The sequence below is a fragment of the Gopherus flavomarginatus genome, chromosome 7 (genome assembly GCF_025201925.1).
Source record: "Gopherus flavomarginatus isolate rGopFla2 chromosome 7, rGopFla2.mat.asm, whole genome shotgun sequence".
Lineage (NCBI taxonomy): Eukaryota > Metazoa > Chordata > Testudines > Testudinidae > Gopherus > Gopherus flavomarginatus.
Window position 1 is genome coordinate 92,012,697 of NC_066623.1, and position 27,717 is coordinate 92,040,413.

The 27,717-nt window shown below is 42.2% G+C and overlaps 1 protein-coding gene across 1 annotated transcript in view; it reads right to left on the bottom strand.

The window, feature by feature from the left end:
* The window catches only part of AK5 (adenylate kinase 5), a 149,878-nt gene extending 122,673 nt beyond the window's left edge, over positions 1-27,205 (bottom strand). Inside the window, exons 1-5 of the mRNA XM_050961884.1 lie at positions 26,902-27,205; positions 23,871-24,057; positions 22,293-22,460; positions 17,934-18,103; positions 17,706-17,819 (exon numbers count right to left, since the gene is read on the bottom strand). Of these exons, the coding sequence (XP_050817841.1) occupies positions 17,706-17,819; positions 17,934-18,103; positions 22,293-22,460; positions 23,871-24,057; positions 26,902-27,048 (786 nt within the window). The 5' untranslated portion in view covers positions 27,049-27,205. The remainder of the gene's footprint in view (positions 1-17,705; positions 17,820-17,933; positions 18,104-22,292; positions 22,461-23,870; positions 24,058-26,901) is intronic.
* Between the last annotated feature and the right edge of the window lie 512 nt (positions 27,206-27,717).

Sequence of the window (27,717 nt, forward strand, 5' to 3'; positions counted from 1 at the left end):
AACTACTGTAGTCATTAACACTTTATTTATGGTAGCACCTTCCATCTCAGAATTGTGAAATGCTTAGGCTGATAAACCCATATGAGGTTCAGTACAGACGTTCTGTCACTCTTTTACAGGTGGGTTTTGTGGAGAAGTCAAGAAACAAATTTTGAAAAGTGGCCTCTAGTTATGCATGCTTCCGTTTTGTGTGTCTAACTGTAAACATCTTTGACCTGATTTTTCAGGGATGCTGAGCTCCTGCAACCCCAAATGAATTCAATGAAAGCAACAGTGGCTCACCATAAAAAAAAATTAAAATTGAGGCACCCAAAATTGACGTAAATATTTCACAATTTGGGCCCAATCAACGGCACAGAACCTAGGAAGTACAAAAGGGGAAACTTTGACTAGACAATAGGAACATATTTTGGACTATTAATAACAGTAAGATAGAAACAAAAATCTCAAGGGAGATGAGGAATCACCAGCACTACAGTGAATTAAACTAGCTGATGATTGGAAAAGTTTAAAGATAATGAAATCATTCTTTGTGCCATGGGGTTGACAGGCGGGGAATTGGAACTGAATGACTAAATACAGTCAAATCTAATGATTGTTTGGTACAGACTGATCTCTGTTGAAGTGATGAGAGCTATTCTGAATGCAAATCAATTAGCAATATTAATTTTGGTCATTTTTAACAGCATTTTTCCATTAGTTTATGGAATAATATATATTTATAATTTTAAAACTCACGTAGAAAACTGCCAATCCTCTCCCTACTCCAACAAAATAAAATAAAATTGCATATTGTTTCAAGCTATTTTAATTGTGTAGTTAACTAGGTTCTTCTGTCCCTTCCACACATCCTATAATCACAAGCCAAATTAATTGTGACAGCTGAATTCAAAAAACATCATTACTCCCAACACGTCCTGTGTAAAGTTAATTTCTGTGTTAGACTTCTGTGCAACAGCATTCTGGTAAAATCAGCTATGTTAAATTCAGGTGGTTGTTGTTAAGCAGGGGTATGAAGAAGAACCAGGATTTGTGGGGTTTTAATGGGCATATAGTAGTAAACAAACCCAATTTACAACATGAGATTTACTCACCATTGGAGTAAAAGTACTATGTATTTCAAAGTGTTCCAAGTCATTGAACTGTATGGCTACAGAATGCATGGTGGAAAGGTAGTGTCACCTAGTGGGGTGAGCATATTAGTGGTACCCAGGACCTCCACTGTTCTAATCCTGGCTCTGTCACCATCTTGTACTTGCTAACCAACCTTATGCAAGTTACCTAAGGCCTGATACAGTTTCCACTGAGAATAGCAGAGGGCCAGTAAGGACAGAGACAATATAGTATTTTGGACAAGTAAATACAATTGTGGCTAACTTTTAACTTACACGGCATATCTCCTGATGGCCACCTGTCCTGGCAGAAGTGAAGAAAGGTGGGCAGAAGTCAATAGCCTCCCCTTATTGGCACCAGTTTTCCCCCTCTTTCGGTACTCCAATCCACAGCATCCTAATGTAGCCGGGGCTTATCAAGGCATGCAGCTGTTCTAAGGCCTAGCCATGTCCGTAACTCCATGCTTTCCGCTACATGAGGACACCATCAGGGCTGCTCAAGTGCAGTAACTGCAATATTCTGCCCTAACCTCATGTACAGCATAAAATCACACACAGAGTGAGCAACAAGAAACAGATTCCCCAGGAAACCAATAGCTCCCAAGGAAAAATGGGGAGAGGGTAGGACTGTGTAGTGGCATAGAGGGCAAAGCAGAAAGATGCCTTCTGCCTGGCACCACCTTTTTGTGAGCAGCCCCTGTTCCTCCCCCTCCCCCTCCCCCCATACTCACTAGTCAATCTTGGTGCTTAAAAGAAACACTAGATTGACCAGTGGCAACTCTCCGAACAAAGGAGAGCTGCCCACGGGCTGGCAAATGCTGTGGCCCCACCACACAAACTGGGCTGATTGTGAGGGGCCAGCTCCTTTTAGAGTCAATGGAAAGACACATTCTGGGTCTTAGTTTTCTCTTCCAAGTTTTAAAATTAGGATAAAAAGAGGCTATATCACAGTGAGTTCTGTGAGGAAGAATTAATTGTTTTCACATTGCTTTTTAAAATGTAAAGCACTATAAAAGTGCTAAGTATTGTTATGGTTAATGTTTTTTTTACTAACAACAGTAATAGTGCAGTAAGCTTCATGCTGTTAACACCAGAAACCCAGTAGCTGAAGCTGTTTATCCTGAAGCCTTGGCTTTTATGCTTGGAAACACACATCATCCACCCAGAGAAAATGTCAGTCCAAATAGTAGTTTAAAATTCTTAACATGTGAAGCCTATTGTCAAAGCAAGCTATTCTCTAAAAGGTTTCTTAAAAGGAAATAGTGATTCAAGATTATATTAGATGTTAACATATGTGGTGGGCCTACACAATAGATTCTAATTTTTGTGACAGCTGCATTAATACCCCTCCTCAGTAGAGTACAAATGTTCAGTCCGAAAGCAGTTTAAAAACTGTGCTATAAAATTTATGTTTATTAGCATTTCTCCCTGGTGTTTAGATGCAAAAAGTGTGTTGCTCACAAAAAGATAACCTCTCTCTTACATGCAGATATAATTTTTATTGGAAAAGTGCAAAACACTCCAAATATTAGTGATGACTGCATTTCTTTTCTTCATGAAGCCCTGTGTTTCCTGTTTACCACCTAACCTCAGCCGCAGCTATATCTTCAAGAGTATGCATCAGCTATGGCTTCAAGGGTGTGCATATGAAGTAGGGATGTGACAAATTACTGTGGACACAGAGATGTGTGGGAATAATTCACAGTTGCTGTCTACTCACCTATGACTTTTAAAGTTGGGTAGTGAGTGTAAAGCTGTAAGATAAGAACAATGGGTTCCTGACTGTATCTGCATCCCTCCTACTCCTTGCCTGTGCACAGATTGCTGGATCTACAGAAAGCTATCCTTGAGTCCCAAAAGAAGAGTATTAGGGGAAGCACTGGTTCCACAACAAATCCATCATCTCCATACCAGTGCTTCCCCTAATACTCTTCTTTTGGGACTCAAGGATAGCTTTCTGTAGATCCAGCAATCTGTGCACAGGCAAGGAGTAGGAGGGATGCAGATACAGTCAGGAATCCATTGTTCTTATCTTACAGCTTTACACTCACTACCCAACTTTAAAAGTCATAGGTGAGTAGACAGCAACTGTCTGGCTCCAAGGAATGGGATCCTCAGGCAGTAGGAAGGCAGAGGGCTTCCATATGGTTAGTCCTGTATCCCTTGGGGAACTACAAAAGTTGTGAGTCATACCCCATTGCCCATTATAGGGAGATAAGCCCCACTCTCCATTCCTCTGAGGAATACAAAGGAAATCCCAGAAGGGAATTATGACTGAAAAGACTAAATACATTTTCTGTTTCCTATTTTAATAGATTCATAGATCCTGAGGCCAGAAGGGGACCATTGTGATCATCTAGTCTGATCTCCTGTATAGCACAAGCCATAGAAGTTCCCCAGAATAATTCATAGGGCATATCTTTTAGAAAAACATCCAGACTTGATCTAAAAATTGTCAGTGAGGGAAAATCCAACGTGACTCTTGGTAAATTGTTCCACTGGTTAATTGGTCTCACTGTTAAAAATTCACACCTTATTTCTAGTTTAGTTTCAGCTTCCAACCATTGGATTGTGTTACATTTTTCTCTGCTAGATTGAAGAGCCCATTATTAAATATTTATTCCACATGTAGGTAATATATAATCAAGTCACCCCTTAATCTTCTCTTTTGTTAAGTTAAATAGACTGTGCTCCTTGAGTCTATTGCTAAGGCATGTTTTCTAATCCTGTAATCATTCTCATGGCTCTTCTCTGAACTCTCTCCAGTTTATCTATGTCCTGCGCACCTCTCCCATGAAGCTGAAAAAAATACATGAAGTGTCTTGACTCCCAAAGCAGCAGGCACAGTAAAAAGAAAAATTTAAAAGACTGAAGAAAATGTAGTTAAAAACTGATGTGAAAGTTAAGGTGGGGGGAGGGGGATTAATTTATTACATGAAGCACATGGAGAATTAACCACTTGAACTATTCCCAGAGTTGAACAAATGCAGCTATGTTTGCAAAGCCTTATGTTTCCAGTGGATTAATACCCCATGATACGTGCCTAGACTGTGCACCGCGGTAGTAAAGACCCAGACTGATTCAGTGCTCACAAATTATCCTTTCTACATTTGTTGTTAAAATTAAGTGCCATCCATGTAGAAAGGACAAACATATTTTATGTACACAGATAACTAATGTAAGAGTAATTAAGCACTGGAATAAATTACCTAGGGAGACTGTGGAATCTCCATCATTGGAGGTTTTAAATACAGGTTAGACAAACGCCTGTCAGGAATTGTCTAGATAATACTTAGTCCTGCCTGAGTGCAGAGGACTGGACTAGATGACCTATCTAAGTTCTTTCAGTCCTACATTTCTATGATTATTAATGTTACACATGTATATGAACTGTAGCATATGAAAGGGATCATACTAATTCATACATGACTCAGTACATGAACTCTTAGGACCAATATGTAAAACACATGCTACTTGTATAGCTTTCGTACATGTCATATATTTGTATTCCATGCTTTCTCTTATGTAGGTTTGGAAGGGTACGTGGAAAGGCATCTTACTCATATTAGGCCTGATCCAAAGCCTTTTAAAGTTAATGGTAAGACTCCATTGACCTGAATGGCTGCTGGATTAGGCAGGGAGTAACTAGAATCACAATGCTTGAATTCTCTGAACTAAAGGGTGGGAGGAATTGTTAAAGGACCAAACTGTGAGAATTTGCATGTTTTTTCTTTTGGTAGATGATAGGAACGAGAAGAGATTGCCTGTGTTCATAGTAATTTTGTTATAAATATTACCCAAATCTAAAACCTATAGACCAAATTCTTTACTTGAGATCCAACCCCTTTGCACTGCACCAGAGGGCCATGTTCTGGCAATAAATGTCCAGCAAGGAGTTCCCCTGGCTTAAGGGAGCCCCCACTAGCATAAAGCTGGTAGATGTGGTTCCTGCATCAGCTGCTCCTGTCCCTGGAGTAGGTGAAGTGTCTAAGAAAGGTGGGGCAGGTTGAGATGGGATGTGGCTGTCATGGGTTTGAATTCCACTACACCTTTCCTCCATTGATGTAGAATCCATTGGAGGTCCCATGCCAGTGGTGTAAATTAGAACAACCCCTGGTTGTTCTAAATCTTACTGGCATAGACTGGCCCTCATGGTCAGGGTGCTGGAACTGGCTCCCCAACCTCCATGGAGTGGAGCTCAGCAGAGGAGAAATTCTGGCCGTGTGTAGGCAGTAGGTATTCTACTATGGATGACTTGCTTGTTGAGTTTTAAACTAGGCAAAAGACATACAGCTTCAACTAGAAACACAACAAGGGGGTGCAGAATGGTGCCAGTCCTCTTATCTTTTATAATAAAAATTTCTGGTGATCAAATCCAATTCTCTTTTAGTCTGAGTCTCCTACTTAAACCAGTGTAACTTGGAAGTAAGTCTATTGAAGGCAATGGTATTACTGGAATAAAGCCAGTGTAAATGACAGGGAGGCTTTGTAATCTCTGGAGGTATTTTTCACGTCTCGTCTTATTAATCAGATTGCAATAGTTGCTAGTTAGAAAATTAGATGATTAAACTCTCTTTTTTCCTCATTAGGAAAAAAAAAGAAAGAAAGAAAAAAGAAAATATCACTAATTTGCTTCATTTCTTAATTCCTGGTACATTCTACTGGATACTCATGAGAAAACTTAATTGATAGTTCATGCACACTCATCATTAGATTAATAGTGCATTTAACTCTAATTGCACTAATAAAGGTTATTATAAAGTTACTTTATGTCCATTGTGTGGTTACTCCCCATGATAATTACTGATCTGCTGTGTATAATCCCATCTCTGCCGGGTTATTAGACTATTTGCATAATTTTTCTTTTTTGTTTTAGGAAAACATAAATGTGTTTCCAATTATGCCAAAAGATGCATGCTGCTGGAGGGGGTTTGCTGCTAATTTACTTCAGTCTTTCATAACGTGGGTGCTATGTGGGTAACACAATTGTTTCCCCAACATTCATATAGGTATTTATTCTGATTAGACCTAGACTGGGAGTTGGGGCAATTGCCTAGTGGGTTAGATCTTCACACCAGCTGGAGGGTCTCTTCTCTCTCAGATGCATGCAAGTTGAGCATGAAATTCATGCCTGTGCAGAGGGAACTTAAGTGGGATTTAAATGGTATATAAACCGCATGTTGGCCCTCTCTGTGCATATAAATATCATCCTGAATACACTGACTGGGAGCTCTGTTACTTATGACTCTGATGCAGCCATCAGGGCTTCAGTAACAAGTGCCAGCGGCATTACCTGCTAGCTGGCCTTTCTCCCTGCAGATCAGCATCCCAAACATATAGTCAACAGTTCTGCTTTTTGCTCCTCCCTCAGTCTAACTTTCACTCCTGGACAGCAGGCACCTCAAGGAGGGTAACCAGAACACACAGTTAGTGTGTTAAAACCCTCCGCCTCAGCATATAGGAGTTAGGAAGCAAGGGTTACTGATCATGCAGACCAACTTTACTCTTCCAAAGCTAGGTTTTGTCCAGCTAGGCAGAGCTCCTACCCCTTATGCCTTTAGTCAAGTATTAGTTCATTAGGAAATGGTATTTTGGGGCTTGAGCAGCCAGGGACAAAGGATAAAAGGACGGGGCCAAGAGGAGATAAACAGTTGAATTTGTGGGGGGGAGTGAGCTATTTGAGATGGAGTTTTAGGAATGGGGAAAAACAAGAGAGGAGCAGGCAAGAGGAGGAAGATACATAGATTTTTGAGAAGGAAAAGGTAGATTTACTTTCTGGGCAATGGATTTATTTTAGGGGTGACAGATGAGATAGGAAAAGATGGATTTGTTTTGCAGGCATAGAGAATCTGGCTCATAACACTTGGTGGGTGGGGTTACAAGTAGTGGCGGGTGTGTAGCTGTTGGAATGAACCAAAATGCACCAACCGGCAGGAGGAGTCACTTTCATCTTAGATAAATAATAGCACAGTTGAATTCAAGAGAACTTCAGTTGTTCTGAAGAACAAAATTTTCACCATCCTTCCCCTTTTACTAAGTACCTGCCTTTTCTCTATAGGCATTAAGATTGAAATTCACCTATCAGTAGATGGTCATTAAAGATCTGTGATATAGTGGACTTGTAATTGTTCTGCTCTTCAAATTCCAGCACAGAGAACAGGACTAGTGGCCATAAACACCAATGTGGGGCTGTATAAGGGTTTCAGCTACTATTCCCGCCCCAGGATTTGAGTAACAGACCTAGAGGATGTGTAGTGCTGCCCTGAGTCTGCTGTTGTATAAGAGGAGAATTCAGTTCTCCTCAAGTTCCTACAGTGTTCTCTGCACAAAACCTGTTTTACTCCAGCATTGTGGAGGGAGCATGGACTCCTCCCTGGGGGAACTGTATTTGAGAATTAACAGGTTAACCTAATTCATACAAAATAGTTCTCTATAAATTAAGAAAAACAAACAGGCTTCCAATCTTCCGGTTTGCAAAGCACATGTAGAAATGAATTTACATGTTCTCAGAGGCATCTTTAAAAGAACATTGTATATATTTCATTGAAATTTAACTTCCTCAAATTCATCCATATTATCTAGCTCACACAACACAATTAAAAATACTTATTCTTTACAAATTAATCTCTTTATTTTAACATGGAATTAAACTCTACACTCTTCATTAACATATCAGTTTATTGCAATATCTACCATACATTTCATTTCATTATTGATATATCTACCTGTTAATAAATTCTAGTCAAATTTTGATGTATTTACTCCTGCTGAGATAAAAAACAAACAAAAAACCTGCTGAACTCAGAAGGGAAAAGTGATATATCAGTGAATGAAAATGGAATAGGAGTAATTGAAATTAACTGAAAAATATTGTAATGCTAAGCTGTGGTTTTCTTAGGAAGGAAAGACCTATTGTCACCTCAAAGACTGGATGAGAAGATCAAGCTGCAGTTTCTTCTTCATAGGCAATTTGAGTTCAACTCACCAATCAGAGCCATCGCTGGAGCTGAAGATACTTAACATGCATGAGCATGCTGCTCCTGTAGGTGACTTGCTGGATTTCAAGCTGACAGGTTAATACTAAGTAAATCGCTTTCACCTTAGCATTTTCCAAAATGTGCTTGGAATTTAAATAACTCTCCAATATTTGCCAGTCTGAAGGAAAGTGGAATGCCTGCTTTTAGGATACTTATTTGTTGAGGCTCAAAGAAGGGACAAGCCAGAATTACATCAGCAATACTGACAGCCTCAAGCATTCAAAAATAATGAACAGGTCTCCAAAAAAATCATGAACAAATTTGGGGTTCTTTTCATTTGCTTTTTGATTCATGTTTTCAAGCTTTTCTCCATGACCAGGAGGACTAGAAACTTATTTTCATTTAAAATGGTAGCTGAGATTCTCATGTAATCACATGATTCAAGGAGCTGGAATTTTAAGAATAAGCACTATTATTACAAAAGTTGGCAACACTCTTGAAATAGGAAATGGGAGAATCAAAACTGGGCAAGAATCCAAGGCCTTCCTGTGAGAAAAGCTATCTGGGTTAGGATGTGAGATGTTCAGTTACTAGGAGAAAGAGTTAAAGCAGAGAAATAAAGGCCTTACTTTGGACATAGACAAGTGGCTCTAAGGAAAACTGTGACTCCCAGTGTTCAGAGTTTGATTTTGACATCATACTAGATTATATCAGTCATCAAATCATTTTAATGACTGGAATTACATCAAGTGGTCATTGCTGCTATTGGGTGCTGAGCACTTTTGCTTCTCAGATACCATGGTGACAAGAGCCTCGGTATTACCAAAATTAGAAAATCTAGACGCCAGTTTATTATTCTAACTTATCCAGTATCTACAGAGAGAGCTGAGACATTTCTGCATAGTCATATGGAGGTTATGTAGACCAAGAAAATTGCACCTCGATTCTAATTTGAAGTGTCATCTGTTCCTTTGGGCTTTAAGGTGTAAATATGGATGCCATGCAGGGAGGACTTGCATGACTAAAGATTATTGTTTGGAGAGTTGTCTGTCTTCTCCTTGATTTGTAGATCTGAAGCGATACAGAAATAATAGCCACCTCTGGGTACTCTGAAGATGCACATTTACTACAGGCATTCTGACTAGCTGAGATGCACTGTGTTTTAATATGATTCTACATAGTACTACTTTGGGAACATTCTAGCTGCGCCACACCATCAAGCTGATGTTGGAAACATAACTGGAAGATACTATAATCTCTAAACTATTCCTATGTTCAGGAATATTAGCATTAATTGGTTTGTTTTGGCTCAACTATATTTTGTCCTAGCGAAAAGGGAGTATGTGAAGTTCAGTGAATCAAGCTTTTGGATTAGCTGAAGTGGCAAGAAGAAATGTGTTGAAGTTAGCACGAGTAAATACATCAGAAGTTTAACTAGAATTCACTATCAATAAAAAGTGTATGCAAGAGCAGACACTGTAATTAATGCTCATACTGTAGCATTTTGTAATGTCTTGATTAAGTAAAGAAAAGATTTAAGCCCAAAGAATGCTAACTCTTCATAATTGAGCCATGTGAGCTGGAAAACCAAATAATTTTAATTTTTAATTAAATACTCATAATTTTAATATCAGATATTGTGTTAAAGATGCTTCTGATGATACAGGCACTTTAACTAATTTCTACATGTGCTTGCAAACAAAAATGGTAGAATGCTTTCCCTACTCTTAGCCTTTGTATTTTTTTAGTATAGTGAGCAATTTCTGACAATTAGCCATTAGCTTGTCCTTGTAATTACTGGGCATAAGTCCTTCATTAATCACTTTCATAATGGACTAGCGTGTAAGCCAGTGGTTCCCAAACTTGGTTCACAGCTTGTTCAGGATAAGCCCCTGGCAGGCCCTGGCGAGACACTTTGTTTACCTGAGCATCCGCAGATACAGCCGCTCGCAGCTCCCAGTGACCGTGGTTCACTGTTTCCGGCCAATGAGAGCTGATGGGGGGGCAGGGAGGGAGGGTAGGAGGCAAAAGGAGCAGTGACTGCATACAGGCTGGTACTGGTGGCCCCTTCTTACTGGTATGCCGTACCGACCCATACCAGCCCACTTTCACCCCTGCCTAAATCTCTCTAGCTGCAGATTAAGCCAATTACTTCTTGTCCTACCTTCAATGGACATAAAGAATAACTGATCTCAGTTCAGCTGTACTGCTCCCTAGCCAGTTATTTCCCAAATTGTATTTGTGCATTTGATTCTTCCTTCCTGAATGTAGTACTCTGCACTCATATTTACTGAATTTCATCTTATTGATTTCAGACCAATTCTCCAATTTCTCAAAGTCATTTTGAATTTTAATGCTGTCCTCCAAAATGCACAGAACCTCTTTTAGTTGGTGTCATCCTCAAACTTTATATGCCTACACCAGTGGTTCCCAAACTTGGTTTGCAGCGTGTTCAGGGTAAGCCTTTGGCGAGCCACGAGACACTTGTTTACCTGAGCGTCCACAGATATGGCCACTCACAGCTCCCAGTGGCCGCGATTCGCTGTTTCTGGCCAATGGGAGCTACAGGAAGTGGCTAATAAGCAGGGCAGGTTTCAAAAACAAAACAAAAATGCTTTTAATGAGCTTTAATGCCTTTTAGCACTAGCTGATGCTAAGAACTAGTGATACCTTGTAAAGGTGACTTGAAAAGAAGTTCTCAAAACTGGGTTTGTGCCAAGATGCATAACGTTTTTAAATGTTTATTTTTCCCAGGGCCGCCCGGGTGGGAGGGGGGGCAAGTGGGACAGTTTGCCCCAGGCCCCTCAAGAGCCCCCATGAGAATATAGTATTCTATAGTATACTATTGCAACTTTTTTTTATGGAAGGGGCCTCTGAAATTGCTTTGCCCCTGGCCCCCTGAATCCTCTGGGCTGCCGTGTACGACCGCTCTTCCAGCCCTACATTTCTATGATTCTGTAGTAACATTTTACCCTAATACTGCATCGAGGTTAAGTAAATCTTCTTCATTCAGGGAACTCTGTAGAGTTGGAATGTGTATGGCAGATTTTCCTCTCTATGGTCACTATTCCAGCCCATAGCCTAGCAGCCTATATGCCCTTACACACACCCCATATGGAGGTTTTGGAGCATTGGATCTTGGTAAGAATGGAATCTCTCCTGGCCAACCTCCAGCCTGCCACCAACAACATTCTTCACAGCAGCCTATTCAGAGGCAGTTCAGAGCCTGCCTCTTTGGTGTATCTTAGGTACGGAGGCCCCTTATGCGGACACTCTATCCAGACATCTTCCTCAGCCTCACTTCCCCACATCTCACAGGCAGAGCAAATATAGGGTTCAAATGGCACAGAGCACCTATGCAGGCCCCCTCCATTTGCCTCTGGTGCCAAAGAAAAAAAGACCCAAAATTGCAAAAATATTTGATTGAATTAAACAAGGCTGTTTGTTTTTGAAACCTGCCCTGCTTTATTGCTGTCTGTATCCCACCCTCTTCATGTCAACTTAATCTCTCTTCCTGCTATACCCATTCTCCCCAGTTTCCTTTATTACTCATCTCCAATTCCACATAATTTAACCATTTACCCTTTTGCAAAGTCTCCTTGTTCATTCTCTCTCATTTGATTTGATGTCATTATGTATGTTCTTGCAATGTGATTTAGCTCTGTGTAAACAGTATCAAAAGGAGGGGACTCCAGTGAAAATGCTGCTTTGCAAGTGAACACTTCTTTGGTAATTACACACTTTCACAGGCCAGTACACATCCATCCCCAACACGCTACAGATTATAACAAATGACAAGGGATGAATTTATTACACCATTCTGTCCTCACCGCCCATTGTTGTCCCCCATCCACATTTTATCTATTTCAAGAGATCCTAGAGGGTAATCTATACATCCACTGTACTGTGGCATGTTCTGCATATCCCAATACAAACTCACAATATTTATTATTAATGTCACAGCACCCAAGTGTGCAAAATGCCTTTTAGAAAAAATAATAAGACACAGCCACTGTTCTGAAGAGTTTAGTCTAGAAATTTTAAATTCATTGTGATGAATGCTGTTGCCAAACTGTAAGGTGGAGATGGGATGAGGAAGAGAAATGGTTGTTAAAAAGATCACCTGTTGTGGGCATGTGAATATCTTGATAGTTCAATTAAATTTAACCTTTTGAAATGTGATTATAATAACCTAGATTGTGCATCCCTTACTCACACTGGTGGGCACTTACTCCTATACGTAGTCTGATTGACTTCAATCCCTCTGAAGTCAATCATGTGACTATGTATTCACATGAATACTTACACAAGTAAGTACTCACAACATAAATAAGGGGTATATATTCCAGGCTAAAATGATTTGATTATTTTCATTACTGGGGATTTCAACATTTCCCTTACAAGTGCTACTTCCTCGTAGATCTTCTAATTAAGAAGTATCTTCTTATTTAATCAAAACGCCCTTTGCTGCAACTTCAACTCATTATTTCTCATCTTTTCACTTTTGGTTAATGAGAACAATTTTTCCCTTTCCTTATTATAAATTATGAATAGCTTCTACACACAGCCAGTAAGAAAGCTTAAACATTAATAAGTTGTAGAAAACATGAGTCATGTTTTTAATTGCTGTCTTATACAAATTATTGTGAAATGTTCAGTAGTTTGTACTTCACAATTCCACTGCACTTTCTACCTAAGGATCTCTAAACACTTTATAAACATTTCAGGCTAAACTTGAAAGGCTATGCCATCCCTTCAGTTATTATCCTCATGCTACAAAAGAAGGGTCTGAGTCACAGAAAGGGTAAGTTGCTTACTGAAGCTTATTACTCAGAAATCTATGGTAGAGCTGCAACTAGAACCCAGATCTGGCAGCTAACAGTTGCCAACCCAGTACCTTAAGCACAACACCATCCCTCTTATGGGTGGAGAATTGTTGCTTGCTCTACAGAGATCTTTTAAGAGATAACCAGCATTCTTTGCATCTATAAAATACAAAACCAGGAGAAAACCTGATCCTTTCCCCATTGATCATGCCACACAGCAGATTAAAATAGTTCTAGTATATTTTAATTCATATGTCAGCCCTAGGTCTATAGTAATTTCCATGGCCCTTGTGTGGGGAGAGGGAAGGGACAAGAATAGGGAAAACGGTATTTTCTCCCCATTACCCTACTCTAAAAAGCTCCACCAGCTCTACAACTCCAGACTGGAACATGGCTGCATACATAGGATTACTCACAGAGATGCAAATAGCACTACACTGTATCTTGCAGTCAGACTAGGACTCTGAGGAATATAATTTAGCAAATGCCATTTGATCAGCTTGAAAATGAAAGAAGTGACTGATAGTATATTCCAGCCTAAAATGACCAAATATATCCCCTCTTTCCTCTGAAAAACATAAGAATAAATCTACAGCAGCCATGAAGCAATGGGACATATTAAAAAGGAGCCCAAGTTAGCATTTGTCGTCATCCCCCTCTGTTTGCCTAGTCTCCTAGGATCAATGAGAGCTAACAATGTTACCAGAAGGGTATCTTTAACACATACTGTATTAGAGGAACTTTGATAGGACAATTGAATATTTTAAAAAGTTAATAAGAGATATTGGAACACAGCAAAGAAGAGTTCACAAATGAGCCTTTACCTCTTCCTGCTCTCTTTCTGTGCAGATGGATTTACCTTTCAGTGGCTACCCCCATCATGTCCTCAGGCTTGACAGAGGCATAGTGGTATTAGTCACAACATCTTTAAGAGTGAAATGCACCCCTGCATAGGGGCTTATGTGGGATTTAAGAGGTTTATAGGCCAAGTGCTGGTGCTATGTACATAGAATAATTTCACCATAGGATAATTGTTGGGGGTATGAAGAACCCATGCAGCGTAGTTTCTGCCTATCCCTCCACTCCCATCTCTTTTCATTCTTCCTTTGCCAACAGAATCAAACAAAGTCTTAGCACCAAGAAGCTTCCTCTGTTTCACCACTAAATCACTGCTTTTAGTTGTATGCCATTCGTCATCATTCATCTGTAAGCTCTTAGACCAGGAGTGGCCAATCTGAGCCTGAGAAGGAGCCAGAATTTACCTATGTACATTGCCAAAGAGCCACAGTAATACATCAGCAGCCCCCCCATCAGCTCCACCCCGTTCCCAGTGACTCCTGCCCACTGGCAGCCTTGACGATCAGCACCTCCTCTCATCTCCCTCCCCACACCTCCCTGTACCTCCTGATCAGCTGTTTTGTGGCATGCAGGAGCTCGGAGGGGGAGGAGTGAAAGCACAGCACGCTCAGGGGAGGGGGCAAAAAGGGGTGGAATGGGGGCAAGGCCTGTGGCAGAGCCAAGGGTTGAGCAGTGAGCACCCTCCAGCACATTGGATAGTTGGTGCCTGTAACTCCAGCCCCAGAGTCGGTGCCTATACAAGGAGCCGCACATTAACTTCTGAAGAGCTGTATGTGGCTCCAGAGCCACAGCTTGGCCACCCCTGTCTCAGGCAATAAACTCTTCAGGGAAGGGACTTTGTTCTCATTGGACCCAATACAATAAAGAACCTAAGTGGTCTGTTAAATAGTGATAGATTCCTCTTGCTTAAAGTTAAACACTTGTTTAAAAGCTTTGCTGAATCTGGGGCCGTGTCTGTAAAATGCCTTATTACTGTTTAATTTTCTCTAATTCTACGTTATTTTTAAAACGCTTAATTGGTTGGTAATAGTGTTTGAGTTTTCATCTTTGTTCTGCTTATTAGATTTTAATATAGGATTTATCTTTTGTTGTCGACAATCATCAGTGTGTTATAAATTTTTTAAATGTTAATTCTGGGTCTACGCCTGCTATCTCTGCACGCTCAAGTTTTCCCTTGATGTTTATGGGAGATTTTAGTGCACAAAGACTACAGGATCAGACCATAGGTTCTTAAAGAAATAAATACATACATAGACTTTGGCAAAAGGCTCATAGTGAGATGAATAAATGTGCTGGGCTTGATTCTCAATTACAGTAAGGCTCTGGCAGTGCAATGGGGCCTTATTCCTTTAAGGCCAAGTTACAATGCTTGAGCAAAAATGTAAAAGGGTCTTAGAGTAAATAAGAATAAGGCCCAATTTGTAATGATGTATGTACTTACACTCTATGATCATTATTCTTATATCTCTAAGTATGTTATGTAATGCATAAACCTTATATATAATGGTCACCTGCCTGGCATAACGCTCTTCAAAAACACCACCGTGCTTACACTAACTGCAATTTTATTATAAAAAGATATTTTAAATGTCTACTGAAAACGAAAACTGAATCAAGGAATGATGATTTGGACTAAATTTCTTTTCTTTTTTCAGTTTTGAAAATAATTAACATTAACCACAAACTTCTCCTTTCTTAATTTATAAGCAAATGTAGCTGGCAGTTATCAACTGTTTTCCATAATAACTATTTTGTCAGTTTCTTTTAATTTTCACAATTTGATTTTCTGAACTTCACACAGAATTATACCTTATAAAAGAGCAATAATGAAGAGCCTCATTAGGCTGCTTTCTCTTTGTTACTTCTATTGATGCAATTCCATTTAGAATTCAAAGTACAGCAATGATAATTAGTGCTTTTAGTGATTGTGGAGCACTCTGAAATGGTTTGCTTGAAAAGCACTCTAGAAATGCAATATTGAACTGTAACCTTTGCACATGTCTATAAGGAAATATTACATGTTACGGTGTTTAACCAGAAGATTAAATAACATTTTTTCCTCACAACACTGCAGCCAAGTGGAAATTAAATTTACATATTTTAGATTAATTTACTTATATACATGTCTACATACACATCTATGTCATCCTAATAGGACTCTGTATTTTACTATGCAATCATTTTATCTGACTAAATTGATTTCAATAATCAAAACTAGGCAAGCCAACAGACAACTATTTCTAAAATGAGATGACCACTACTGGATTAAGTGAGCTCACAAAAATGCAGGCAATTTTAATCTTAGCATTTGTTTCAGTCTTTTCAGTGCCTCAGAATAACCTTGAGACCATTCTTCCTTGATTGTGAAGGAATTAATTGATTGCAATGTGTTTCTCTTAATGAACATTTAAATTGTACAATTAAATATTAAAGGATAACTTGTTTCCCTTCCTGTAACAAGGCAGTGTGGCTCCCCTCCTCATCCGGGAGGGTCGAGCCCCGTCAATCATCCATAGGGGCGGGGCCTCTAAGCGGAAGTCCCGCCCCTCAGATGGTCAAGCGGCAACCCGATAGGATAAAAGCCGGCCCTCAGCCGTCAGTTGGAGCCCAGCCACCGTCAGGAGCAGACCTGTCCGCGAGAGCTCCTGACTGGGAAGCTACTGAGGCCGCAGGCCGGTGTCCGGACTGGCCGGAGCTTCCCTGCACTCGCTATAACAAGGAGCTGCCAGAGCTTCCCTGCGCTCGCTATAACGAGGAGCTGCCAGAGCTTCCCTGCGCTCGCTATAACGAGGAGCTGCCAGAGCTTCCCTGCGCTCGCTATAACGAGGAGCTGCCAGAGCTTCCCTGCGCTCGCTATAACGAGGAGCTGCCAGAGCTTCCCTGCGCTCGCTATAACGAGGAGCAGCCAGAGCTGCCCCGTCCCTGCTGCGGCCCCGAGGACACCCCAGAACAGGCCTGGCCGGACTTCCCGGAGGAGCTGCCGGATCTGCCGCCCAGCCCTGGCCGTGAGGAGCCTACGTGGTGGGACATCCCTGAAGCTGATCCCACGAACCAGGTAGGCCCGGAAGGGGATATTGAAAGTAGCCCAGGGGCAGCTGACCCGAGTCAGGCTGCAGATTTCCCGATACCCATGGCAGTGTGTTGCGGTCAGGATCCCCACTAACCACCTGCAGCGGTGATCACCGCTATTAGGGCCCCGGGCTGGAACGCAGTGGAGTAGGTGGGCCTGCATTCCCCCTGCCACCCGTCCACGGGTGGCAGAATCTCCCTCCCCAGCCTGAAGAGGCCAGCTAAGCTGAGCTAACTGTGTACTTGGTGCCCCGCCCGAACCAAGGGCTGGGCCCCCTTTGACTGTGCCACTGCTTGGTCCTGTCCCAAAGGGCCCAAGCAACCCGCACTCCTGCCAGCCCGCCCCTGAACCAAAGGGCCGGAGCTGAGCTAACTGTGTACTTGGTGCCCGCCCGAACCAAGGGCTGGGCCCCCTTTGACTGTGCCACCGCCTGGTCCTATCCACAGGGACCGAGTTACCCGGGGGATGGGCGAAAGTTCCGAGAACCGAGACCCTCAGACGATAAGTCGAGGCCGGTGTGGCTCCCCTCCTCATCCGGGAGGGTCGAGCCCCGGCAAGTCTCGCTTACACTTCCTAAATGATTAATGTATGAAAACTGTTAGATTTTTAGCTTGAACTTGAGAGGATTTTCTTTACATCAGCAGGAGGTTAGTCATATTTGGTTTCACTATCACATTCTGTCTTTTTACAGAATTTTCTGTCTTCATACTCTAAAGTATATGCCAAGAAAGTGACCTTTTGTCAACTGTAATTATGTATTTGAAAAGATTTAAAGTGCAATGCTGAGAATCTGCTCATTAATTTCAAGAAGCTTTACAATGATATAAGACAAGTTTTCTTAAGAATAAAGATAGTCTCTTACTTGGTCCTCAAAGGAGAGTGCCTGTGCAACGTCTCTTGGAAATCCATCAATAACTATACCTTCTTCATCAGGAATCTGCATTAATCTCTGCTTTATCTCAGTTATGGTTGTTTCCTTTCATGGAGAGAAATAGTTTTAAAAGTTTTTTGGTGATGCACATTAACACAGCATGTAAAAATCTTTACAGAATAAATACCAAAAAGAGGATATTTCTTAGGTAAGTTGTACCTGAGGGGCCAGTTCTCCTGTAGTAATTATTTTAGCAATTAGACTCCATTTTCTGTTGCTGCTCGTATTGTGGATCTTCTTCCTTAACAATTCACCAACTGATATATATTCAAATCCATAACGTTCTGCTATTTTCAAACTTTGGGTTCCCTTCCCACTTCCTGGGCCACCTATTGTAAAGATAAGCAAAAAATTGTGCTTTCATTTGGAATGTCAAATTCACTATGACATCTGTCATCAGCACCAATTTCTCAACATACTATCAAATCAAATCCTACAGTTGTTTCATGGTTAGCACTCTCATCAAAGTCAGTGGAAGTGGATCTATTGCGGGATTGAACCTAAAGTTAACAATCTAAAATAAAATATCTGCATGAGTCAAAAAAACAGATGACCTTGTTCTTTCTGGGTCCGATTCTCCATTCACTTACCTCCCTTTACTAACCTCTTTAGTGGAGCTTTTTCTGGTTTATACTAGTGTAAAGAAGAAGAGTATCAAGCCCTCTTCTGAATTTCGGTTAAGGAAAGCTATTACTAACAGAATCCAAATGGAGGGACAGATATTCTGATGACCTTATTCACATTAAAAATGTACCTTAGTCTACAAGTGGTCCCACTTAAGTCAATGGAACTACTCATGAGATAGAAGTATCAACGTCTATTCCTATGTCTGCAGAAAATTCTGGAGTTTGTAAAATTAACATACTTTAAAATGTTAAATGAGTGGAGAAGGTATAAGAGAATTGGTACATGTAATGATTTCTGTCAAAGCATACACATTTCAGGTACCCCAAGAATTTAAGAACCATTCGGAATTTGTTTTATCCTTCTGTGTACTTTTAAAAATAAAGTACTACAGTGGAAGCAAATACAGTAACTCCCAATTTAATGTCCTCTCGCTTAACGTTGTTTCGACCTTACATCCCTGCTCAATTACAGAACGTGCTCCATTTAAAGTTGTGCAATGCTTTGCTAAAACATCGTTTGGCTGCCTGCTTTGTCCACAGCTGGCAGCTCCCCATCAGCTCCCCTATGCCCCCCTCACAGAGCCTCCCACCTGCTGGCAGACCCCATGGATCGGCCCCTTCCCCCTCTTTCCCCTGCTTACTGCCGCAGAGATGGCTTGCAGCATTCAGGAGGAAGGGGGGAGGAGCGAGGACTTGGCGCGCAGGCTCCCCCTCCCTCCCCTGCCTCCTGAATGCCGCAAGCCAGCTGATTGCTGTGGGCAGGAGGCAGGGGATGGAGGGGGAGCCTGCATGTTGAGTCCTCGCTCCTCTCCCCTCCCTCCTGCCTCCTGAACGCTGCAAGCTAGCTGATTGCTTGCAAAGTAGGGGAAGCTGCCGCTGCTGCTGCGCAACGTTCTTCTCTTAGTCTTCAGCACCTTCAGCCTCCTTGCCTGCCTCATTGTCTCCAGTGCCAGTGGGCTGTGCCTGTGTGGGGTAAGGCGAGGGCACCTCCCAACTATAGTACTGTACTGTACTATGGGCAAACAAATATTTCCCTGGAACCTAACCCCCCCATTTACATTCATTCTTATGGGGAAATTAGATTCGCTTAACATCGTTTCACTTAAAGTTGCATTTTTCAGGAACATAACTACTATGTTAAGTGAGGAGTTACTGTATTAATAATTGAGATAACATAACATAAACTGGTTACAAGGAACAACATACCTCTTCCTTATATTACCTATATTAGTCCCATAAATCTTTCTTAAGGATTTCTGTGGGAAATATTACACCCTAGGATATTTCTCCATATGTGCTATAAAATAGTGTGACTTAGGGTTAGATAGTTGTGGACAGTTTTTGAGGGCCACGTTCTGCCATTGAAGTCAGTGGGACTATTGGTGGAGTGAGATACTACTGAGTGAGAATAAGGATGGCAGAATGTAGCCCTATATATATTGCAATGGGTAATTATCAAGTAATTTTAAATATATCATTATGAATTTGCAAGGCTTTATTTACTGGCAACAGGCTATCTATTTATAAAGCACCTATCAACTGGGAATCAAAACACTTTGCAAGGTTTAAAGGTTGAACAGAGTTGCCAAAGAGGGACAGTCAATTCAGTTCCCTATCTTTCAACCTGGAGATTCAAAATCTTCCTGAAATCATCTAACTGCAATAGAGCAATAATTAACAGGCAGAATAAATATAGATAATATTGTCTGTTATAGAAAATTTGGTGATGGAGGAAAAAGTTTGCCTTATTCTGTCAGAACTGCACAGGATATTTGATGTGAAGAACTAGGAAAAAGATCACCCATTAATATCCCTTTTACTAATATTTTGAAAATCTCAATCTTTACTCCTAAATTTTCAAAAGAGCTGAAAGAAACCACATAGCCTGCTGAACAGAGGAGGGTTTCACTCTCATTTTCAGGGAAAACTTTCCTTTGCCATGAAACACATAGGAAAAAGGAAGTGCACACTGTCCTGTATTTCTATGCTTTCATCTTAGTTTTGTGCCCAAAAAAATAATTAAGCCACAAATTGTTTGGTATCAAAGGTTCACAACCTTCTCATATCTGAAGTAAGTTTTTATCAGTCAGAAAATTACCTTTATACCAAACTGATTTATGAAACAATGAGGAAAAGTTCAGAGAATAAAGTAGGAGGACAAGTATAAAATTATTTCCCATGTCAAATAATTATCCATTTTCCTTTTTTGCAGATTTGACATTTCTTGGTATGACTTAAGTTGACAAGTGTGTTTACCAAAGAGGGAGGAAGCTGAATTTGGTCGCTATTTTTTGGATAATGTAAAGAATTTGAAAGTAGCTGTTATACGCCACGTGTGACAGAGTTTCCAACAGAGGATTCTTTTCCTGCTAAGCTTCAGAGCCATTCAATGGGGGCAAGTCAGCCCAATGGCTGAAGTAGCCCTTGTGGACTGCTTACATAATTCCCCTTTAGATGGGAAACAGAAAGATCTTCATAGCACCATCCCCTGCTCCTTACATGCCATCAGGCAAGAAGCACGCACTGAGTAGAGCTCCACCCTGTTCCAGGAGTGCATGCGTACTGTGCATTTCACCTACATCCAGTCTTCACCCACTTTACTTGTGCAATGGAACCACACTGATTCCACGGCATGAGGCCTTCCATGGCCGCAGAGTAGAGAGGCCTGGATTTGCTCCCTTATGAAAAGGATGGCTATCTATTTGTTAAAATAAGAAAAATAAAAGGCATTTGTGTTACTTCTCCATCTGCTGAAGGTCACAGAGCTCAAAGAATATGAAGGCTGGAATTTTCCCATGTTTTGATTTCTGCATTAGAAAGTAGGAGCAACAGGCTGAGGAAAACACCATTGTCTAGCAGCCCTATGAGGGGTATGCACCAGTAGCTATGAAAATGTGATGCTTTTTTGTTCTATGTGTATTGCCCTTTACATTTCTAAGAACTCTCCCTGTGTGCAGAGTTCAGCAGACATTTTGTTCTCAGTGCTTCTGCTGTATATCGTAGAAGAGACACACACGTTATCCTCTCTCATAGAGATTGCATTTGTTCTCTTTAATATAAGTCCTTTTAGATGCAGAATCTGATTCTTGACTGCTCTGCACCTTGTGTAGTCATTTACACATATACAAAGTAAGTGCAAAATGGGCACAAAACACTACCACCAGAGTAAATGAGAGAAGTCTGATTTGGCAGCAATTTACACTAATTTGCACAGGTATAAATGACTAGATATGGTGCAAATCTTTGGCAAATCAGGCCCTGATATGGCATTTGGAAATCAGGCCCTCTTGGTATCTGGAAATATAACACCCAGACAACAAAAAACCTAATCCAGACAAGTGAAATGCAAATGCTTCATGTCCATTGGACAAACTATTGACCTGGATTCAAATTATAGGTATACTGAGTGATTAACATATCTTACCTGAGGTTGAAAATTATTAGTTTGCTTGCAAATGCCACTAAGCAACAAGAAACGATGAATTTTATGAAAAGTGTGTAATTAAGTACTACATTTTTTCTGATGAGCACATCAGACACAACTGGCTGAGTGTAGCTAGAGATGAATTTATCAAAGTAGTGGGCTGAAGAGGCATGCTTTCACTCAGGCAGGAAATGCATCGAGGAGTTTTAAGCACAGGTCACATGACACCAGGGACATAGCTTATCTAATTTTACAGGTGTTTCCTTTTCTGTGGACAACTATACTTTCTTATCTGGCAATCAAACCCGAGACATAGTTTGCACTTGGACCATATTCTTTCCCTAACCTAAGTAGAAAGTTTACATTTAAACACTGTAGGCATCTGATTTATTTACATTATAAATATCAATCCAGAGAGACTAATAATATGGGTTTGTCAAACAACTGACCCTCACTTTGCCTTCATACCTAAGACAAGGATGATTTTTGGTCGAGGTCTTGCAGGATCAAATACATCATATTCCTCAATTAGCTCAGCAGTTTCAGAAAGATCTGTGTCACTTTCTATGGAGAACTGGTGGATTGGAGGGAGTCGGTCATATCGTCGATAAGGAAAGTTAGGATTGTCAGGCATCACTGCAAAACAATAAAATAAATGAGAAATAGTGGAAATAAATAGCAAAGTCAACATTACTTGCATTTTTTTATTAAATGAGGTTGACACAAAGAAGACTAGTGTTGTTATATTAAGAAATATAGTGGTATCAAAATTCCTTCAATATCTCAAATGCCATTTTACTTACTAGAAGTATTGGGTATTGAGTCTCTCCACTCACTGGGTTTATTCAATTTCAAACAACTAGTTCTTACTTTATAAAATATCTTTAGTGTCTTTTGAAATTTACAAACTTGCATTTATGGTAAAGTACTTTTATTCTTCAATGAAAATCTGCCCTCATGGACAGCATGAAGGCACAAGCCTCTGAGCCCTCCTCATCTCCTGTAGATCCCCCGGGATCCATGATTTTGTGAGTGAATCTCCTTTTATGTTGCATACAGATATTGGATAGGAGGAATAACTATGGCAACTTGAAAAGGAACTAAATTACTGATCATTAATGTTATCAATATACGCTATTCATATGTTAGTATGACAGATTTATATGTACTGAGAAGCACCAGTTCTAAATAATTTCTTCATATACATTATAATTTGTAAATTAATGTACAGCTCTAATAACTTCTTAGAACACAAAGGGACAAAATTTCAGTTGGTGTAAAGCAGTTTAGGTCCACCGAAGTCAATGAATGTGTGGCTCATGAGGACCAATTAAAGATCTGGCCCAAATACTGTAAAGATCTGAGGCTGAATTATGTCTATACATAGATGTGTTACGCTCTCACAATGCAGCGTATCCACACAACAAACATTCATCATTTAGCTGCAGGATTATGGTGGCCAATTATGGCATGGTCAAGAGTGCTAGCAGCCAGGGAAGGAACATGTGTGTGCATCAGCAGAGCTGCATTTCCTATGCGTCAAGCACCAGGATGCACATTTTCAAATGTATTGGCAAGGGTTTCACCTCTGAGCACTTGCCCATACATCAATTGAGGCATAATGCCTCCAGGAACCATGGCTTTGACAACACACTTCTTCCCCCTCTGCATCAAACTACTTCATCATAGGAGGCATAATTTTGATCAGTTTTCCCCCTACATAACAACCATTATGAGAAAACAAAACAATCCACCCATTATTACAAACCAAAAAACAACAAACAACCACTCTTGAAAGTAGTTTTAAAATAATTAAATAAATTACCATTTCAGGTTTAACTGGTCATTAACTGATTGAATATTTGTTTAAAATATTTTGGCATATATATGTCTGTACTCCTACAACTTTTCCCATAAAGATGTGTAACATCTAATTTGTCATAGCAGTACAAGATAACTTGTGTAAATATACATTTTTAAAATAGTGGATCTGAAACTGCCTAATACACTGATACACAAAATATTCAGCTCTAGGATATACATTACCATTCCTGAAAAAGGATCTTCTTGATTGTCCTCCATTGAGCGGGGGTAATGTCCTCTTTTCTTGACTAACAAACGTGTCCCATTTCACTTTTTCTGACCCTCCCAGCTCCTTCACTTTTTGTAAACAGCCTTCCAAATATTCTATTGGGTCATCAGGTTTGTAACACACTAATCCATTCAACAGACTCTGAAACATAACATCCAAAAATCAGTTATAGTTCCAAGGTTATGAAAACAAACGCTAGCTTGTATTTTGAATTTAATTTTGTTGCACCCATTTCTAATTCAGTGCACCCCCAAAACCTCTAGTTCAAGTCGATGTTTGGGATATGCAAGGAATGTAGGATTTGGGTCTGCTGAGGTCACCAATATGACTTAGAACATAAGGTTCCTTGGTATATCTTTATTTACCTGTTTACAAATGGAATGAAAGCAGAAAATAGTAACAAGTTTTCTTTAATCTTTCTTAGAACTACATCTCTGACTTGGCAAATATATATATAGTGTTTCTTGTATTAGCTAGATAAGCCCCAAAGCTTATGTTTTCTAGTTTACTTGTTAGTTTAATAAAAATGTATAATTTTCTGAAAAACCAATATGACGACAAGCATTTTGCTCATATTAATGTTTGAGGGACAACACTATAATAAAAACTAGATAGTCTTAAAAGCCCTGACAGGTGTTCAAACATCATGTTGATGAATGTGGTATAAGAAGCTGAACTGACCACTAGCTACAGTCATTTAGAAAATGTCCATTGTGTAGTATGAATTGTAGTATGCACTAATTGGTACAGGATAAATGTCTCTGTAGGGTAGGGTGGGATGTTATAACCACTTTCGGAGCAGACAGGGATTGTTGTTTGTTAGTAAAAGGATAGGATTTGTCAGTGAAAGATGGACCATTGGTTCCAATATAGAAATTCCGACTCTTAGCTTTTAACATATGCTTTAGGATGTAGTCCTTTCCATTGCATTTTTCAGCTTTCCCTTATTCACATGCATAAAATTGGGTGCTGTAGTTGAAATTAGTATAATACATGAAATACCTTACATTCATGTTTCAATATTTCTCCAGTGTTATTTTAATAGCTACAGTTTACATAGTTATTTCAATGTTGCTTTTATATGCATTTGCATTTATAATATTATAAATAATTTGTTCGCATGGGTTACACCTTTTGTATAATCAAATAACTGAGCATTGCAACTATACAAATTTCTGTGGAAGAATGCATACCTTTGTCATACCAGAGTCTTGCGGCTCTCTAGATGCACAATTGCCTGTATCCATAATTAAACCATATATTTTTAAAATTTATGAATAAAACATAAACATAGCCTTTGCCCTATATATGTCTTTTCAATCATTCATAGGGAAAATCTTGTTTCAAATAGTCTAAAAATAATATTTTCATACAGATCAGCCAGGAGATGGTTTACTCGGTGGAAAAATCCACATTGTACTGGAAAAAGCAAATTACTGTTCATTAACAGATACACCAGGTAGCTTGCACTAAATCACTTCAAAAATTTTATGTTTAACAAACTCTCATTAAATAGTCTGGGTTATCGATCAGTTAGTGAACAGAGCTCTTCAAAAATGGATGATCATTTATGCCTGAATTCCTAAACAATCATTTCATTTTCGTATAGGAACTCATTGGGCATATGGGTTTTATCTAAGTGGGTTGTTTTTTTTAACCTAACCTAATTTTTTAAAAGGGTTTGGTCACACACGATGTTTTCTACTGTTGGCTGAAGGACAAAATGATCAGGGAAGAGATAATAATAGCTTGCACATTACGCCTTCCATCCAAGGCTGACACAGCGCCCTGGAGTACGTGGAATATGTGACTGACACGCTCCTGTTCCCTAGTTCCCGATCGCTCCTCGTTCCCAGCCCACCCAGGGGCGGCTGCCGGCCAGGCTGGGACCCGAGCCCTGAGTGGAAGGGCGGGGGGATGTTTCTGTGCTGCGTGAGGCAAACCCAGCCCGGTCCGAGGAGCCAGAAAGCCCGTGTTTGCGGTGGGGTCACCTGGGGCGGCCCCTGGCCCGTCGCTGACTGGGCGGGCGCGGGAACGCCACACCGGCCCTTCTCCAGCCGAGGAATAGGGTCGGGCGGCGCGGCGCGGCGCTGGCCGCAGAAGCGGAGCCCAGATGCCTTCCCGGCCCCTCTGGCTACCCGAGCGGGCTCCGTCCCTGTCAGTCTCTCCTGGCTCTGGGACGCGGAGCGGGCTCCAGCCTTCTCCTCCCGGCTCCCGCCCAGCCTAGGACCCCGCCGGCCCCGCTCCCACTCCGGGCACGCGTTGGCCCCCTCCCTCCTATCCATCCTGCTCCACTCCGGGCACCCCTTGGTCCCCTCTCTCCTGCTCATCCCCACCCGCCACTCGGGGCACACCTTGGCTCCCTCCCTCCTAACCATCCTGCTCCACTCCGGGCACCCCTTGGTCCCCTCTCTCCTGCTCATCCCCACCCGCCATTCGGGACACACCTTGGCTCCCTCCCTCCTAACCATCCTGCTCCCACTCCGGGCACCCCTTGGTCTCTCCTGCTCATCCCCACCCGCCACTCGGGACACACCTTGGCTCCCTCCCTCCTTCCTAACCATCCGACCCCACTGCGGGCACAGCTTGACCCACCTCTCTCCTGCTCATCCCCCCCCCACTCCGGGCCCCCCGGGGGCCCCCCACCCACGCTTCCCCCACTCCGTGGGCCCCTTGGCCCCCTGTCTCCTGCCCCCCCGCCTCGCCCCACTCCGGGCACCCCTTGGTCCCCACCCTCCTACCCATCCTGTCCCCCCTCCGGGCACGCCCTGGCCCCTCTCTCCTGCCTCCCGCACTTGGCTGGCTCAGTCCCCCCTTCCCGCGCTGGGGTCCCGCCCAAGGCGCACGAAGGGAGCTGGCGGGGCCGGGGTCAGACCGGCTCTCGGCGCCCCGGGCTGGATCCGGCAGAGTCAGGCAGGTTCGCCCCGGGGAATCTGTCCCCTGCCCGGGCTCGCTCCGCGGGCGGTGGCTGGGCTCCGCCCTTACCTCGAAGAGCTGCGGGATCTCCCTCCGGGCCAGGTACTCCTTGGCATCGCAGCTGTTCATGCCGCCGGCTGCCGGGGAGCGGGGCGACGGCTCCACGGCTGCTGCTCCTCCCCCGGCCCCGGGGCGCCTCCTCTCTCCCGTGTCCATTGCAGGAGCCGAGGGCTGCAGCGCGGCGCCGGCTCAGGCCACTGGCTGGCCGCTCCGGAGGGCAGAGATGAGCGAGAGGAGGCAGAGCCAGCCCCTTCCCCAGCTCCGCGGAGCACCGCTGCGGCCGCCCAGCCGTGTGCCGCGGGAGCCAGGCGCGCTCCACAGCTCAGGCTGGCGGGTTGAGTGGGTGGCTGAGCAGCGCACGCCCCCTCCTGCGGGCTGCATAGCGCACACGGCACGGCCCCTTTCAGGGCTTCCGGGCACCGCTAGGCAGCCAAACGCGGCCACCTTACAGCGGGGTTAACCTGTACGTGCCAGAGGAGATCCCCCCTAGCCCCAGGCCCCCTCCCTGCTGCACGGATCTGCCAGGGCACGTAGTCTGCAGGCAGGAAGGAGGGGCACAGGGTCCGCTGGATCCAAAGCGTTTCCAGCAGACCACAGGCGTCAGGAAAGTTTCCTAGGCTGCAGTGCTGCAGCCAGTGCAGATTGCAGCCCAAGTCCAGGACACACAGCACGGGCACCAGCTGAGCTTCGGACCTCTGGCCGTAGTATTCAGTGCAGTTAGTGACACACGTGTGTAGCTGGGACACTGCTGTTAGCGGGGGCCTCCGGTGACATCCCGAAATGCTCCCGACGAGTGGGAAATCATCGCTTAGTTATTGCCGTCAT